The sequence below is a fragment of the Microtus oregoni genome, unplaced genomic scaffold (genome assembly GCF_018167655.1).
Source record: "Microtus oregoni isolate MIOR12 unplaced genomic scaffold, Mior012 000016F_ref0000370, whole genome shotgun sequence".
NCBI classification, from domain to species: Eukaryota; Metazoa; Chordata; class Mammalia; order Rodentia; family Cricetidae; genus Microtus; species Microtus oregoni.
Genome location: NW_024543075.1, coordinates 24,765,412 through 24,781,396, shown reverse-complemented (window position 1 = coordinate 24,781,396; position 15,985 = coordinate 24,765,412). Strand labels below are relative to the sequence as shown.

Here is a 15,985-nt window from a genome sequence, read left to right as displayed (position 1 = left end):
TAATGCTTTGAAAACCAGGGTTTCAGGCTCTCTGCTTTTATTTCTCCTTTACTGGCACAGTTTCACGAGGCTGCTAACTAAAGCAAACTAAGCCTTGTGACCCTGGAAGTTCTCTCTCAGAGACCAAACAACAAATTGCTACTAGTAGTAAATGCATAAAACACCTAAATGCTAAGCCGAAGGTCAAAAGCAAAGAGTCTCAACTCCATTTTTGTAGCAAAAAAGACGCAAACAAGTGGCTTTCCCCGCCCTGGAAGAGGTACGTATTCCATCCTGCGCGGCCACTCTTTCATCTCTTAAGAAAAGTCGCTGAAAACTTGCTACCAGAGATTTTTTATATATATACATTTAGTAATGGGTCACGATATGACAGAAGTTTGCTGTGCATTTAGAAAAGATAAAGTCATAGTCACCCTGTGTGTTCCAATCAGAATTTCACCTTCTGGCCAGAGCCTACTTGAGCTCTACCTAGACTGTCTTCCCTGGAGAGGGCTGTGTCTGGACTCCGCCACGTACCTTGTGTATCATGAAGAAGGAAACGAGATCACTGAGGGATTTAATGACCAACTCCCTGAGCTGGAGGGACATGAAGGAGGCAACGGAAGCAAAATATTCTTCAATGTTTCGAGAGGAGTCGTAGTCACTCTTGGGAGCGAAGCGGACCCAGTGTTCCTTCTGTGAGGTAAAAAGCTGGGCACAGGTGGGGATCCACCTACAGGGACCAGAGAACATCAAGTAAGTGGCTTTCCAAGCTCTCTGGCCCTAGAGGACTGCTAAAGCCCACCTCTGGCTGGGACTAAGTTTCCAGAGAGGACTAACTGAGGGGAAGAACGAGAATGGGCAGTCCCACAGGCTGGAGGCTCAGTTAACAGAGCAAGAAGGAAGAAGCCTGCTAGAACGGTCTGCCTCTCTGCTTCCTGGCCACCATGTTGTAAGCCTCTGGGCTCACACAGTTCCACCCCATAATGATGGACAGACGCTTCTGAAAGCATGAGCGGAAATCTTTTCTTCCTGTGTTGATTTTCTCTGGAATTTGTTATAGCAAAAGACCATCTGAATAAAGACTTGCCATCCAGTCATTTCTTTGTTCTGGATATATAGTTCTGTATGCATTTGCTAAAGGAAAGAAGTTCTCTAATGTCCGGAGACCCCCTAACTTTGGACCTTGAGGCTATTTGGGGTCATTTCAATACAAGTTATTCGAGCACATTGCCTCATAGCACCCGGAGACTGAGAGAATCTCAAGGAAGAACCAAAATGAGAGTGATGTCATAACAAAGCATGGCTCTAAAAAGGCAGTGGGAGCGTGGGAGGGAGGGGTAGAGAGAGCAATTTGCTATGAGGTTGCTAGAGGATAGGACATGGCAGGAAGGTATCATAGGAAGTCAACAAACTTCATCCCACTTCCAGAGGGGAATCAGCTCTCATTCTGGGGCATTCTCAATCTTTACAATGCTGGGCTAAAGCCCAGTTCTGCAGAAGATACTGACTTGCTGAGAAGAATCTGCCGTGCCTCCTGGCAATGCTTCTGAATCACATCCTGGTACTCATTAGGCAGCAGGGGCAGTTTTCCAGCCAGTAAATCTGCTGTTCGAACAAACCTGAGGTCTTTAAATCTGCCAAAAGGGAGGGAGAAATGCCAACGTGAAAGACTAATCCATCCTGTGGGGCAAGCTCAGAGGACACGTGTTCTCATTGTTTGAACCATTACGTTAGAAGAGCACCTTCTAGAAATAGTGATGCTGGGTGGTTTCAGGGGATGGGAGGATAGTGGGGATGGGTAGAGAAGAGCAGAAAGTAATGAAGACCCCCCATACCCCTCCATTCCTTTTGCTTTCCTAAATAAAACATTGGTCAACATTGACCAACAGGTCAACTAAGAGCACACCTATCCAGTGTTGCTGCATGGAACAATGACAGAGGGCACCATGCACTTCTGCTCTGTGGGATGGTGTGCTCTGGAGTCGAGCAACATGCGAGAAACAGAACCTGCCTGTTTGTGGACCACATCTGACTCTGCTCTGCTACAACCCAGCAGGCAGTTAGACCCAAAGCTTCATGACGGCTTTGATCAAGCCCTTTGGAATTCTCTCTCTCTCTCTCTCTCTCTCTCTCTCTCTCTCTCTCTCTCTCTCTCTCTCTCTCCCTCTCTTTCTAAGTGTGTGTGTGTACACCAGAGGTCAACCATGAGTGTCTTTCCTTGGGTGACATCTTGATTTCTAACATAAGATCATTCACTGACCTAGAACTCACCCAGTAGGCTAGGCTGACAGGCCAGCAAGCATCAGGGGCTTAGTCACCCTACCCCATTTCTAGGATTGCAAGCATGTGCCTTCATGCTGTCTTTTCACATGAGTTTTGGAGGATGAACTCAGGTCCTGATGTGTGCACTCAGCTGACTAAGCCATCTCCCCAGCCTTGCTGCCTAGAATTAGGTTGAACTTGCTTTGATCTTGAACCATATGGTAACTCACCCTGTGGACAGGTTTACCACGCACCCATTATGTTTCTGTGTTTATGCCATGTAGACACTCTGAATGTTTGCTGAATGAATGACTCATCATCCTTACATTGCTCCTTTTTTTCCCTTCCTCTTCTCTGGATCCAGGGAAGCTCTACCGCTTCCAAGCCCACAAGGTCTACCGTTTCTCTTTCCAGCATCCCCTCTTCGATAGGTTGTCCTTAAGTAATCCCCACTACTTCTCAAACCAGATCTTTGCCCAGTTTCCTTAGCCAATCCCAGTGCTAGCCTCTTGAAGTCATCATCTGTTTTAACAATCTTTCAGCCATTCTTCCTTCTAAAACGCCACCGCCTATGGTCCTTTTAGGTGGGGGTGGGGAATTGAAATGTGTTTGTGTATGACCGAATACAAAGCACTTCTAGGAAGGGTAGGCCTGAGAGTCTCACTCGCCGCACAGACAACCAACACTGGTGTGGCTCATGTATCTGCCTTACTTATCTTTAATTAAATCCTAACAAAAAAAAACTTCTCTCATTGGTGGAACTCTCTACTCTTTCCTCACATTTTCCATCTCATTATAGTTCCCAAATCCACAAACTTTACCAATCCCAAAGACATCTTAGCTTATTTCTCTCTTAGAAATTTTCAAGTTGAATAGTTGGGGTCATGCAGGAAAACCATGATGCAGTTTCCTGGACAAATCTTCCTCCTTGCTGACTTGGTGCCCCTGACTGTCTAATGAGCTGAAATGAGGCATTAGTCTGACCTTTCAGTGAACTTTCCCTTCTGATGCATGCCCTTTCTTGAGGATCCCATTTGGAAAAAAAAATCACACACTCTCCTCTCCCCCAAATAACCAATAGAATGGATAAACAAAATATGATATAGCCAAACTATGAAATATTATTCAGTCATAAAAAGAAACATCGTTACTGATGCTTGCCTTCTCTGCGAACAGATGTTGAGGACATCGTGTTTAATTCAGACCCCAGACACAAAGGAGCACATAATAGTATGTGATTCAGTATCTATTACACATCCAGCACCTGCAGGTCTGCTGAGGCAAAGAAGATTAGTGGGTGCCAGGGGCTGAAGGGGTGGGCTGAATGTGAATGACAAAAATGTCCTTGAATTAGAGAGCGGTGTGGGTGGCACAACCTTGTGAAGTACCTCACTGTGCACACACTGTGCACACACTCTCAAGGGGTAGGAGGGGTGGTTTGAATGAGAATTTCCTCTATAGGCTCGAGTATTTGAATACTTGGTCCCTAGTCAGTGCCACTGTTTGAAAGTGATGTGGAATACTGAGGAAGTGGAGAATTCCTGGAGGAAATTCATGAATGGGCTGGATGGTTTTATGTCAACTTGACACAAGCTCAAGTCATCTGAGAGGAGGGGACCTCAGGAAGAAAATGCCTCCATCATATCTACCTTTAGGACATTTTCTTAATTAGTGATCAGCGGGGGAGGGCCTAGCCCATTGTGGGTGGTGCCATCCCTCAACTGGTGGTCCTGGGTTCTATAAGAAAACAGGTTGAAACTCTGAGATTCCATCTTACACCTATAAGAATGGCCAAAATCAAAAACACTGATGACGACTTATGCTGGAGAGGTTGTGGAATAAGGGAACACTTCTGCATTGTTGGTGGGAATGCAAGCTGGTACAACCCCTTTGGATGTCAGTGTGGCGATTTCTCAGAAAATTAGGAAACAACTTTCCTTAAGACCCAGCAATACCACTTTTGGGTATATATCCAAAGGATGCTCAATCGTGCCACAAGGACATGTGCTCAACTATGTTCATAGCAGCTTTGTTTGTCATAGCCAGAACCTGGAAACAACCTAAATGTCCCTCGACCGAAGAATGGATAAGAAAAATGTAGTACATTTACACAATGGAGTACTACACAGCAGAAAAAAAAATAACAACAGCTTGAATTTTGCAGGAAAATGGATAGAACTAGAAAACATTATTTTGAGTGAGGTAACCCAGACACAGAAAGACAATTATCACATGTACTCACTCATAGGTGGTTTTTAAACATAAAGCAAAGAAAGCCAGCCTACAAACCACAATCCCAGAGAACTTAGACAACAATGTGGACACTAAGAGAGACTTACGTAGATCTAATCTACATGGGAAGTAGAAAGTAGAAAAAGTCAAGATCTCCTGAGTAAATTGGGAGCATGGGGACCTTGGGGGGAGGACTGAAGTGGGGAGGGGAGAGGCAGGGAGGGGAGCAGAGAAAAATGTAGAGCTCAATAAATATCAATAAAAAAATGTAAAAAAAAAAAAAGAAAACAAGTTGAGCAAGCCATGAGGAGCAAACCAATAAGCAGCACCCCTCCATGGCCTCTGCACCAGCTCTTGCCTCCAGGCTCCTGCCCTGTTTGAGTTCCTGTCCTGCTTTCCTTCAGTGATAAACAGTGATAGGGAAGTGTAAGCCATATAAACCCTTTCTTCCCCAACTTGCTTTTTGGTCGTGTGTTTCACTGCAGCAATAGGAACCTAAGACGGTCACTATGGATGGGCTTTGGGACTCTCTAGCCTCACCCCACTTACTCTTTCCTCTCTTCCCCATGTGTATGACATGTGATCAGGTAGCTTCCTGATTGCGCTGACATTCTTCTTTGACTATGGCCATGTCTTCCCTGCCGTGATAAACTCTATCCTTCCAGAACCACAAGCCAAAACAAACCTTCCTTAAGGTGGTTTCAGTCATGACATCCATCACAGCAACAGAAAAGGAACCAAGACAGTGAGTTTTACAGTCGGTCTTTCATCTCTGTGGGTTCTGCCTGCTTGGATCCAACCAACAGCATGTTGGAAATATTCTGAAAAACCCTTGCTTTTGTACTAAACAGGTACAAATTTTATTATTGAAATTATTTCCTAAGCAACCCCTTACGACAAATATAAGGGAAAGTATGAGACTTACGAAAATACTAGAGTATTTTATATAAAGGGCTTGAGAGTTCATGGGGTCCCAGAAACAATCTCTTTGTATATAACAAGAGACAACTGCATATCTCGAGTTTTGAAATTTGAAAGAAAAAAGGGGTCTTCTCATCTAGATTCCTATAATTTGGTGGAGTGAATATAATTATTCATAAGTACAACTGAGAGACAACATAGCTTGCCAAAAGAATTTCATAAAGGAAAAAAAAAGGGCCCAAAGCTTCATCCATCTCAAAAGTAGAGGCAGATGAGTAAGCTTAGAGTTGTGATGTAGGTGACGGGGCTACAAGGCAGGAGATGGGGAATTAACTCTCCTTGGCCTCTTAAGTCGTATCAGGTACTAAATCCTTTGTGCTGAGTTACTAATTCCTCTTACCATCCCTCTGAAGTAGGAACTCTTATTATTTCAACCTTGGAGGCCAAGAAAGCAGGGCCCAAAGATAGAGTTCACACACCCATCTACACACAAAGGAGAGCTAAGATTTGTAACTTAATGGCTCAAAATGTACACTGTTACCCACCATGCTCCAGGGCTTTCAGACAGGGAAAATACATTTTGGGAATGCATAGGAGGGTTCCTTAGACCTGTAGGTAGGTTCACATTCACAACCCACAGACTTTCTGTCTAGGATCTTTGATGGGCCCTCTCCACTGCAGAACAAGAGCTACCCTCACTGTGCCGTACTGAAGAGGTTCATTTAGGTACTGAACAATAAAGAAAGGAACCCAAAGACCGGGGGCCAAGTCTTACTCTGCAAACCATAGTTCTTTGAGGTTGTACATCATGGGGTTCACTGTGTGCAAATGCTCCTCATTCCACTTCTTGGCACTCTGGTAGACATTGTGCCAGGGCACAGGGGCCCGGATCACTCTGTGAGGAAACAAGCGAGGGATGCTCTCGATGAACAGCCTTTTCTTCTCCATTGGGTCCATGAGGATGTAGTCGACTAGAATGGAAAGAGACGGCATCCTATCAGGCAGGGTCTTTACACACCCTATACTCCTAGCGTTCAGCCACTTAGAACGGAAGTGAATATCTGTCCATTTCCCCACCCGGCAATGCCTCCTCAGTGGCCAGGTCAGGGGTAACCCATGGGTGTGACTTCCCTGGAAGGAGTGTGACTTGGCATTGAAAAGTACTTGGATTTTGAGGGTGAGCCCCGCTTTTCCTGACAGGGCTTTAGTTAGCATTTGCTGGACTCCAATGGTGATGAATAGTGACTTTGCTCACCGGGATAACGACACAAACATGCATGAACACAGTAAGCAGCACCAGATACTTACAAATGGAGATTTAGATAGCAAATGTGTTTTGTTAGGAAAGAAAGATTGGGGAAATCTTGGTAGCGTCACAATTATGCTGCACCATGAAGAATGCATATGAGCTTCTTAGAGGAAGGACACTGGGAACAGAGGGATGTTGTGTATGGAGGGAAACTGTCAGACTGTTTGCTCAAGGAGCTGCGAGCTATGCTGTGTAGACACATAGGTCGCAATGGTGGCACTGAAGGTGTATGGCTGGAAAAGCAAGGAGGGGCCAGAAGCAAAAGACCTCACGTGTCTATTCTTAGATGGGCTCTGAGACACCAGACAAGGAGCTATGACACTCACCTCATTAGAAAGTTAGGAAAACAGAAATAGCTAGACATTTTGGTAAAGGAGCAATAACAAAGCATAAAAACAACAGGGTTACCCCCTTCCACTTCCTCTCTCAAATCACCTGCCATTAAATGCTTCCCAGTGTGGTCTACTGTGTGTACAGGACACTGGGTGGGCTTAGGACAGAGGGAGACAAAGCGATGCACCCATCACTATCCAAAAGCTCAAGTCACAAAAGGAGTCCAAAGTGACAGACATGAGAGGGGAACAGCAGAGAGACAAAGGCACAGTGGGACGTGCCAGCCAGGATGAGCTGAAAGTCAGGGCACTAGGACCGCCAAGGGTAAAGGGACAACCGAGGGGACAAGAGAAGAGCCACTGAGGAGAAGGGACAGGGTTCCCACAGGGTAATTAATGTCTGTCTATCACATCTGAGCCTCCTGGAGCTAGCCACCCACGCTGAATGGCTGCTTGGCTTTACCCACGCTGCACATCTACTAATCCAGAATCCGCGTTTTAGCAAGATCTGCACAAGCATGGCTATACCATGGTGGTTAGTTCAAAGGGAAGCAGAAGTGATGACGACGAGGATGGGGGGACATTTGAATTAAAAGTCACATGGTATTTCGGGGTGAGTTCAGTGATGTCAGAGTGGGGACTGATAAATTAATTGATCATGTGATAGTTCATCCTGATTGTCAGTTTGATTGGATTGAATGTTGCCCGAGAGATTAGTATGGTACTCTCCTGGGTGTGTCTGTGAGGATGTTTCCAGAGGTGATTGGCATGTGAGCCAGTAACTAAGGATATCGACAAAGGCCGTCTAATAGGATGGAAGCCTGGATAGAATGAAGGCCAAAGGAAGAAACCTGTTAACACACACATGCGCTTTCTCACTTTCTCGGCTTTGCTGAGGGGGATGAGCGGAGCAACACACAGATGGTACCACATCCCCCTGCTGGGATGTTCTGCGCCATCACCACCCAGAAGCAATAGGGGCAGCTGACCATGTCCCCAGACCCCTGAAGCCACGAGACAAAATGAACCATTCCTCCTCTGAGCTGGTGTTTTCTGGCTGTCTCATCACAACAACAGCACAGCAACGGGCACAGAGGAAAGGCAGTGCCCTCCACAGGAGCTCCGTGCCCTCAAGCCCAGCCTTACCAATGCTTTTCATGAGACTAAAGTAATAGTCTCTTTCCTTCTCAGTCCGAAGCTCAACCTGCAGGGGTTCCAGGGCTGGGGTTGCCAGCAGCACCTTAGGAATCAACTTGTAAATTCGCACCATCACCTCCTCGTCCTCGGGGGCAATCATGTCTTTCCGGATGCCGTTGGTCAAGTAATAATAGTATCTCTTCCATAAACAAAGCAAGAAAAAGCTCATGACCGAGGGGCGGTGCCCACCTGGTCCACCCAACCAACCAAGCAGCCGCCAAGCAGCCGAGGGTCCCGGTTCACACAGCAGCCATCCACCCACGCCTTTTGTCACTCGCCACTATGCTTTTGAGGCCAGTCACTTCACACACATTGCATGTGACAAGGTCACAGGCAGGTTCTTCCCCCTGAAGAAGACAACTGCTCAGCTCTGAGTATGTTAGTTTTCTTAAGACCAGCTGGAGAGCTACCTCATTAGGCATTTTCCCTATTTTTATAAAACACACTTACAGGCTGCATTTTGCTAATGGTTGATAGGGTTGCCAGAAAAACTACAGAACACAGCTGGTTTACTCGCACACACTCAAAACATTGTCTTCATTGTTTATCTGAAATTCATATTTAACTGAGAGTCCTGTCTTGTTTTGCAAGAGTTTGGCCACCTCCCCCACCCCATGGGCTGCCATGTACCAAACTGTGTGTTAGGGACTCACAAGCCCCAGTTCCTAAGATTTCTGGGCTTCAGTATTCTGTTACCATTCCTCAAAGTGACTCTGACATTCGCTGCTTCAAATTACTCAGATGCCAAGATGCTATCTCTCAAGTCGGGGGCCACAGTAAGAAAGTACCTCCAGGTCTAACTCCGACGGCTTCTTCTCTTTACTTTCTATTTCCATCTCCTCTTGCAACATCACATCCATCTGTTGTTCTGGACTCATGGGTCTGCTTCCTGACTGGACTACCCACGAGTCCACATCACTCTTCTTGGGCACGGAGTGCGAGTGTTTGCAGGCCGTTGGCACCCTGAAAGGTTGGAGCAGTCCACTCTTAGGCTCCCACTGAGACACTGTATTTGTCAGATCCACTTTCCCAAATCTGAGGATTGCCAGGAACACCTACTCCATTGTGTCATCTAGTGACATCTGATGTGTGCCCCTTGGATGACCCCGATGTGTAGCACGTCACAGACTGTGAGCACTGGCTTTAGTCAGCTCATTAACTTCCTTTTATATAGACCCTCGAAAGACTGGTGGGGAAAATGAACCCCTGGGTGTCTGACAATGCTTTGAAGTCAAGAAGCAGAATATGACTTTAAATATATATATATATATATATATATATATATATATATATATATATGTTTCTCCGTGTAGTCCTGGCTGTCCTGGAACTCACTATGTAGTGCAGGTTGGCCTTGAACTCACAGAGAACCACCTGCCTCTGCTTCCTAAGTGCTGGGATCAAAGGCGTGTGCCACCACTGCCCAACTTTTCAGAATATGATTTAGTTCAGTCCAGTTTCCTCTAACCCATGGCATCCATAGTGACACCTTACCCGGGAGCATCCTCCTTGCATTTGGAGAACTTCATTTTCTTCTTAGCAGGCTCTGATGAAGCTTTAGATCCTGTGTGAGAGTAGAGAAAGAAAGCCATCAGGGACAGGAAGCCTGGAGCCACTCTCTGTCTGCAAGGATGGGACCCTTGGGAATGGTCTGGGGGAATACTAAGGGGAGTGGACATGGTAGGGCAGGATGCAGGGTGCAGTCCTTTGTTTCGTTATTTTTGTTCTATTGTTTTTTCCTTTGTTTTAGTTCTTTTGAGAGAGAGAAAAAATAGAGATTTGGATGGGTAGGGAGGATGGGGAGAAGAAATGATCAAACTGATCGAAATATATTGTATGAAAATTTTTTTAATAGGAAGGAAAAAGAATGCAGCGTTTCTAAACCAGGATGAGGTCTCATCACATACTGAATTTGTTGTCTTTCTTTTTTACTTTAGACTTTCCAATTCCCAGAATGTGATTAAAATATTCTGTTGTTTATAAGCTACCCAGACTATGCACTTTGTTATGGAAACTCAAACAGGCTTAAACGAGAATCATGGTATTAGCAATTAGAGCATAAAGCCTAAGTTTCTAGGTGAGATTTTGTACACTGGGTATTTAATGTTTGCTCTATGTCCTTGAGGCAGTAATATGCAAGGTAACATCCTAAGGACATGCATGTATATTCCATCAACGAGCATCACTGGTGAGAACTCCTTCAAGGATCCCTCCAAATGATATTCTTAGGGCTAGCGCCATAAAAAAGAGATTAAGAAATTAGGGGAAAAACCACAATAGAAATGATTATAAATCTGAAAATGGAAAGAAGCCGCAACCGCTGCGCATTAGTTTTAACCGTCAAGGTGATACCGCCAGGAATCACCTGGAGAATAGTCTTAGTGTGGAATTATCTAGATCAGGCTGGCCTGTGCACTTATCTGTGGGGGGTTGTCTTGATTGTTAACAGGGTTGGGAAGACAAGCCCTGAAGGTGGGGAGCCCCAGGACTGGTTCTGACCTGTGTAAGAGTAGAGAAAGATAGCTAAGCATGCAGCAGGCAAGGATCCTGCTTTGTTCTTTCACTATTCTGACTGTGAATGTTACTGCCTTGACTTCCCCATCATAATGGACTGTAATCTGGAGTTATAAGCCAATAAACCTTTTCATCCCTTAAGATCCTTTGTTCAGGGTGTTTTTATCACAGCAACAAAAATAAAACTAGGATCCACACATACAAAAACCAATCAAACAAACAAAAATCCAACAGCACTTTATAGACATGATGTGTTAAAATACTGAGCAAAGTTGAGGAGAAAATTAGTGAGTTGAAAGATAACAATTGAAGAATTAACTTCTTTCACAGAAGGGGAAATGGAAAATATGCAGGGGTTTGAGACAGAGAACAGATCGAGGGTCTCCAAAGTGTATCTAATAGAAATCACAGAAGGGTTCTGTAAGAAGACATATGTATATATGGTGGGATGAAGTCAGTTCATGTCTGTGAGACGTTGTGGAAAACAGCTTCCAAAATGGATCCCACTCCCATGATCTCTGCTCCATGATAGGACTTTGGCATGACGCTGGACCTGGTGATTCACTTTCAACAAACAGACTATGTTAAACGTGATAAGATGCCAATTCTAAGGTTAATTTTCAAAAACTCTCTGTGGTTTCTGAGGTACTGTCTCTCTCCTGCTCCCTCTTTTGCTGACTCCAGTGGAAGTCAGAAGCCATGGAGAGTCTGTGTGGCGAGGAGTTGGTGGTGATAGCCAGCCGTCAACAAGAACTTAAGAATGTGCACAGGCCTGGAAGAGAATCCCTCCCTGTGTATTTCAATGACTATGGTCTCGGCTGCACCTTGATTGTGTGATTGTGGGAGATCTTGAGCTTGAACTACCCAACTAAGCCAAATGCAGAGATCTCACCTGTAGAAACAGGGAGATGATGAATATGATTTGATTTAAGTCACGACATTTTGGAGTACTCTACGGTGCGGACATCAGTAGTTTAAACAGTACTGGTGTTTGCAAGTGATGCATAAACTTTAGCCATGTTAGGAATTTCCATTTCATAAGTGGAGTGAGTGAGGCTCTATAAAGATACTAGGTCCAACAAAGGGCATACCCGGGATAAAAACCCAGGAGTAGAAGCTTCATTTCAAAGCTCCATCCTGCACAAGATATGGCATATTGGTCGCAAGTACCTGGTACCCCCTGACTGGTCTTGTCCCTGGGGACATTGATGGTGACTGGTTGGTAGACCTTCAACAGGTCTTTCAGCTTCATGTCGCGGGCTGTCAGAGAATAGTTGTTGCCAATGGAGTCACTGGGTCCACGGTGGCAGTCCTGCTCTTTGAAGGGCACAGCCAGGGTCCAGGACGTACGTTGCATCAAGGGGGGATAAAAGCTGTGAGACATGACAGTCTGCAAGAAGAGCAATGTGAAGGAGATGCCGTCAGAGGCATCTCTGTGAGCCTGGACTCCGCTGCCATGGAGATGGAGTTGCGTACACCGGATGCTATGTTTCTACCCTCCTCACACCCCGGGAAATACTTTGTGCATGGCTACTTCTCTGCCCAATGGAAGATTTCTGAAGCCAAGGAAAACAGCTGGCGTTGAACACCACTGTTATTCTTTATGGACCTGGTGGCGAGAGGCATGGAACTGCTCTCCTCGATGGCCGAACATGCTGACTTAGAGTTCGCTAACACAGCGGGTAAACGGCAGGGCCAGACGCAAACACGCTTTTATTCTAGCACAAACCTCTGTTCTCATACCATTGTAGTGTCTTCTGGTGACAAAATGACAAGAGTTCTTAGTCCCACTTGCCAAGACTGTTTGCCTTCACTAAAACCCAAAGGAATGCATACCCAGGCAAGGTATGTTCCCCAGTTCTTCCTCAGCAGAAGAGCCGGCAGCCATGGGTACTCACCTCATAGAGTTCTGATGGCTCCTCATTTGCAGACACAGGCAGAGGGGGCAGCTCTGGCCTCGCCTGGGAATGGCTCATGTGATGTATGGAGTCATTTTTGTCAATCTGTGGGAAACAGGAACAAAGCTTCTCTTCAGGAACTGGGAGAGGTTTCTGGGCCTCTGGAGAGGGTGAGAACTGCAGAGGTTCTCGGAGTCTGATCACACAGTGTTGCTGCTCAGGCCCCTCCATCCATTACACACGAATGCTTTAGTTTTAAATTGTTAGTCTGTCTGGTCTGCAACCCCTCCTCCTTGTCCTTTCCTTCCCAGACAATCTGTTCATTTTTCTACCCTTCAGGAAAAGCCTAAGCTTTGAGTGTACCTCCTGCCCAACCCTGGGTAGGATTACAAGGGAACTTCCTTTCATTTTTAGTCGTTTAGTACTTGTATTAGCATTATTAATGATTAATATTATTTATAATTAATTATATCTATACATAAATATGACACATAATTATATATGATGCATAATCATATAATTAATTTAATTGATATAATATTAATTATTAATATAATTAATTAGTATTAATATTTCATTTGTTTAGTAGTTGTATTAGTAGTAGTATTATTGAGTGTGTGCATGGTGTGTATGTGCACATGCATGCATTATGTGGGCGTGTGTGCCATGGAGTGTTGTGTGTTGGAAATCAGTTGACAATTTTGTGGAATTGATTCTCTCCTTCCACTTTGATGTGAGGTCTAGGGATTGAACCCATCTCACCAAGCTTGCAGGACAAGCTCCTTCACCTGCCGAGCCACCTTGTTGGGCCCCCCAAAGTGGGTAGCTTTCTTAAAGTTGACTCTTGCATTTCACACATACAGTGTTTTGATTAAAAACCTACTCAGGCAATAGCTTGGCATCTTATGTATGTTTAACAAGCATATAAGCAACTCCCTGTGATTTACTTTTAAAAAAGGTGGGTGTGAGAGTCACCCTTTCATTGGTGAGTGTACATTTGGGTGTGAGCCTTCCACATTCTCTCTTAGTTCCCGTGTGCTCTCCTGAACAGAGCTGGAAGTGGCTGTAGGCTGAACAGCATTGCATGAGGCTTTTGTCTGAAGCCTCAGCCCCATTGCAAAAGACAAGCATTTTATCTGAGGCTGCGACAGAGACAGTGCTGGGCTGATGTCCGGGAGGTTCTGCTGTTCTTCATTTTCAAGACGATCTAAAGGATTTTTCAAGAGGCCAATGTCGGCTCTGACTTTAACCCTAGGATGTGACTTTGAACTAGCTCTGGTATCAGATGAGACACTGTGGCAGAGATTTCTTTACTTGGATCTGCAAATTATGGCAGGCAAGATTACTGATGCAGGCTGGGGTGGAAGAGGGACATAGGAGTCCCTATTAGTCATGAAACACCAAGCCTGACTAACCCTTCACTGATAACCCCTAACCCCCATGAACTCCCCGGAACTCCTGTATCATTAAATAATCAATACTGTCTACCCAAATGCCAAATGATTGCATGTCAGGCATGCAAAACCTTTTTTTTGGGGGGGGGGGGTAGTCCCATTCTAGCTGATCAAACCAAGAGTCAGAATGGTATACAAAATACCTCAGGCACACAAGAGGTAGACTTGTCTTCTAGGGCAGTAGCTTTTAAATGTGCATCACCCATCACCGCAGAAATGTCAGGAATGGCAAGAACCCCTTACATGGTAAATTATTCTAGGTAGGTCATAGGTCCAAAAATTAAATGAGAACAGAAAAAGTTATGATCACAGATGTACTTGAAGCTTGAGATCTTTGAAAGCATGGAATGGGTTAGCTGATCTCACAGCCCAATTCAGTGTTTTCCAAGGACTGTTACCAATGGTGGGCAATGGATACTTATTCAGAGTAGAGCTGCTTGTTTCCCACCTCAGGCCCGATGCTCCTGAGAACCAATGACCTTATTACTTTCATCTTATAGAACTTGGTATACTGACTTGTATTTTTATTGTTGAATTATTGATTTTTTTTTTGAGATAGGGACTTATAACCCAGGCTGGCCACAAACTCAAAATCCTCCGATCTCAGCCTCCAAAGTGTTGGGGTTTCAGTCATGAACCATCATACCCAGCTTTAATATGCTGGTCTCAATCACTGGCAGCCTCTCTGTTCTCCACCTCAATCTCAAGGACCTGAGAACTAACCAGTTATCTCCAAGAATTCTCTCTTTTATGATTGAAATCCATGCCAGATCTGCATCAGTGAGGGGAACAAAACAGGAATCAACTGGAAATGGATCTGGACATTCAAAGCAGGTACAATACCAACCAAAGAAGAGCTGGGCAAGGGTACTTTCAAGGATAGGAAAGCCTTTTTAGGTCCCAGCTATAAGACATATGTTGATGACGAGATTAGGGCTGTCGCCATTGTGTCTTTGTAAGCAAGAGGTATCTGTGGTCTGTAGCAATCTTTCCTTTGGCCTAGATTTTGAAATCTGTCTTAAATAAAAATCTTCATTCAAACAGCAACAAACACCACCAAAGCAGAACATCTTGGGTAAGTCACAACAAGAGCAGGAAGGAGCAATTAAGCCCCAAACCCCGACTTGTGGAATCTGGGAGGGGTCTTGGTAATTATGTTCCTTCTCACAGTGGGGTAAACCTGATTCCAGTGCCAACAGAACCTGGGAAAGCTAATCCTTCCACCAGAAGTAGAATACAGTCCTGGTGGGAAAACCTGACCTACTCCAATTATTGTGGCACAACATGGCTCTTGACAGGAGGAAACAGGAAATTCTTTAACAGCTTCTTAGCTATGCAAAATGGCGTGCTAACAACCTGAGTGTCTCAGTATCTTCCTTGGTAAATATTAGGGAGTTTTCACTTCAGAGCATGGGCTTGGATATGCAGCAGATATAATTTTATTAAGTTTCTATTTTAAATGTTCCTCTGAGTCTTGGCATCTTGGCTTTTTCATCCAAGATGCTTGCATGCGGTTTGGGCAGATGACTTTGGGGCAGTCTGTCTGTTTGCTTATTTATTTGTTTCTAAGGTGGAGTCTGCTATGCACCTCAGGCTGATCTCCGCTGCTTGGCTTCCTGAGTGCAGAGGCTACTGGCATAAACCAGCAGACCCAGTTCAGACAGTTTATTTCAGATTGCACATGATGGCTTGTATGGCTCTGCTATGCCAGAACCATTCCACCCTGGGTTAAAAATAGAGCTCTTGGCTCTTCACCATGGCACGTCACATCTGAATCAGAGTCTTTGAGGGTGAGGGCCAAGACTCTGGTTTCTGATAAGGTTGTTCTTGTTTTGAGACCATATAGTACAGACTGCCTTGGGATACACAATATTCTTGCCTCAG

The 15,985-nt window shown here is 44.9% G+C and overlaps 1 protein-coding gene across 2 annotated transcripts in view; it reads right to left on the bottom strand.

The window, feature by feature from the left end:
• The window catches only part of Dnah3 (dynein axonemal heavy chain 3), a 162,606-nt gene that overhangs the window by 145,825 nt on the left and 796 nt on the right, over window positions 1-15,985 (bottom strand). The window contains exons 2-9 of one of the 2 annotated variants that reach the window (XM_041666669.1): window positions 12,648-12,752; window positions 11,920-12,139; window positions 9,730-9,841; window positions 9,024-9,198; window positions 8,185-8,374; window positions 6,173-6,368; window positions 1,491-1,616; window positions 517-712 (exon numbers count right to left, since the gene is read on the bottom strand). In XM_041666669.1, coding sequence (XP_041522603.1) covers window positions 517-712; window positions 1,491-1,616; window positions 6,173-6,368; window positions 8,185-8,374; window positions 9,024-9,198; window positions 9,730-9,841; window positions 11,920-12,139; window positions 12,648-12,752 — 1,320 coding nt within the window. The remainder of the gene's footprint in view (window positions 1-516; window positions 713-1,490; window positions 1,617-6,172; window positions 6,369-8,184; window positions 8,375-9,023; window positions 9,199-9,729; window positions 9,842-11,919; window positions 12,140-12,647; window positions 12,753-15,985) is intronic. The other variant, XM_041666670.1, reaches the window with a different exon arrangement.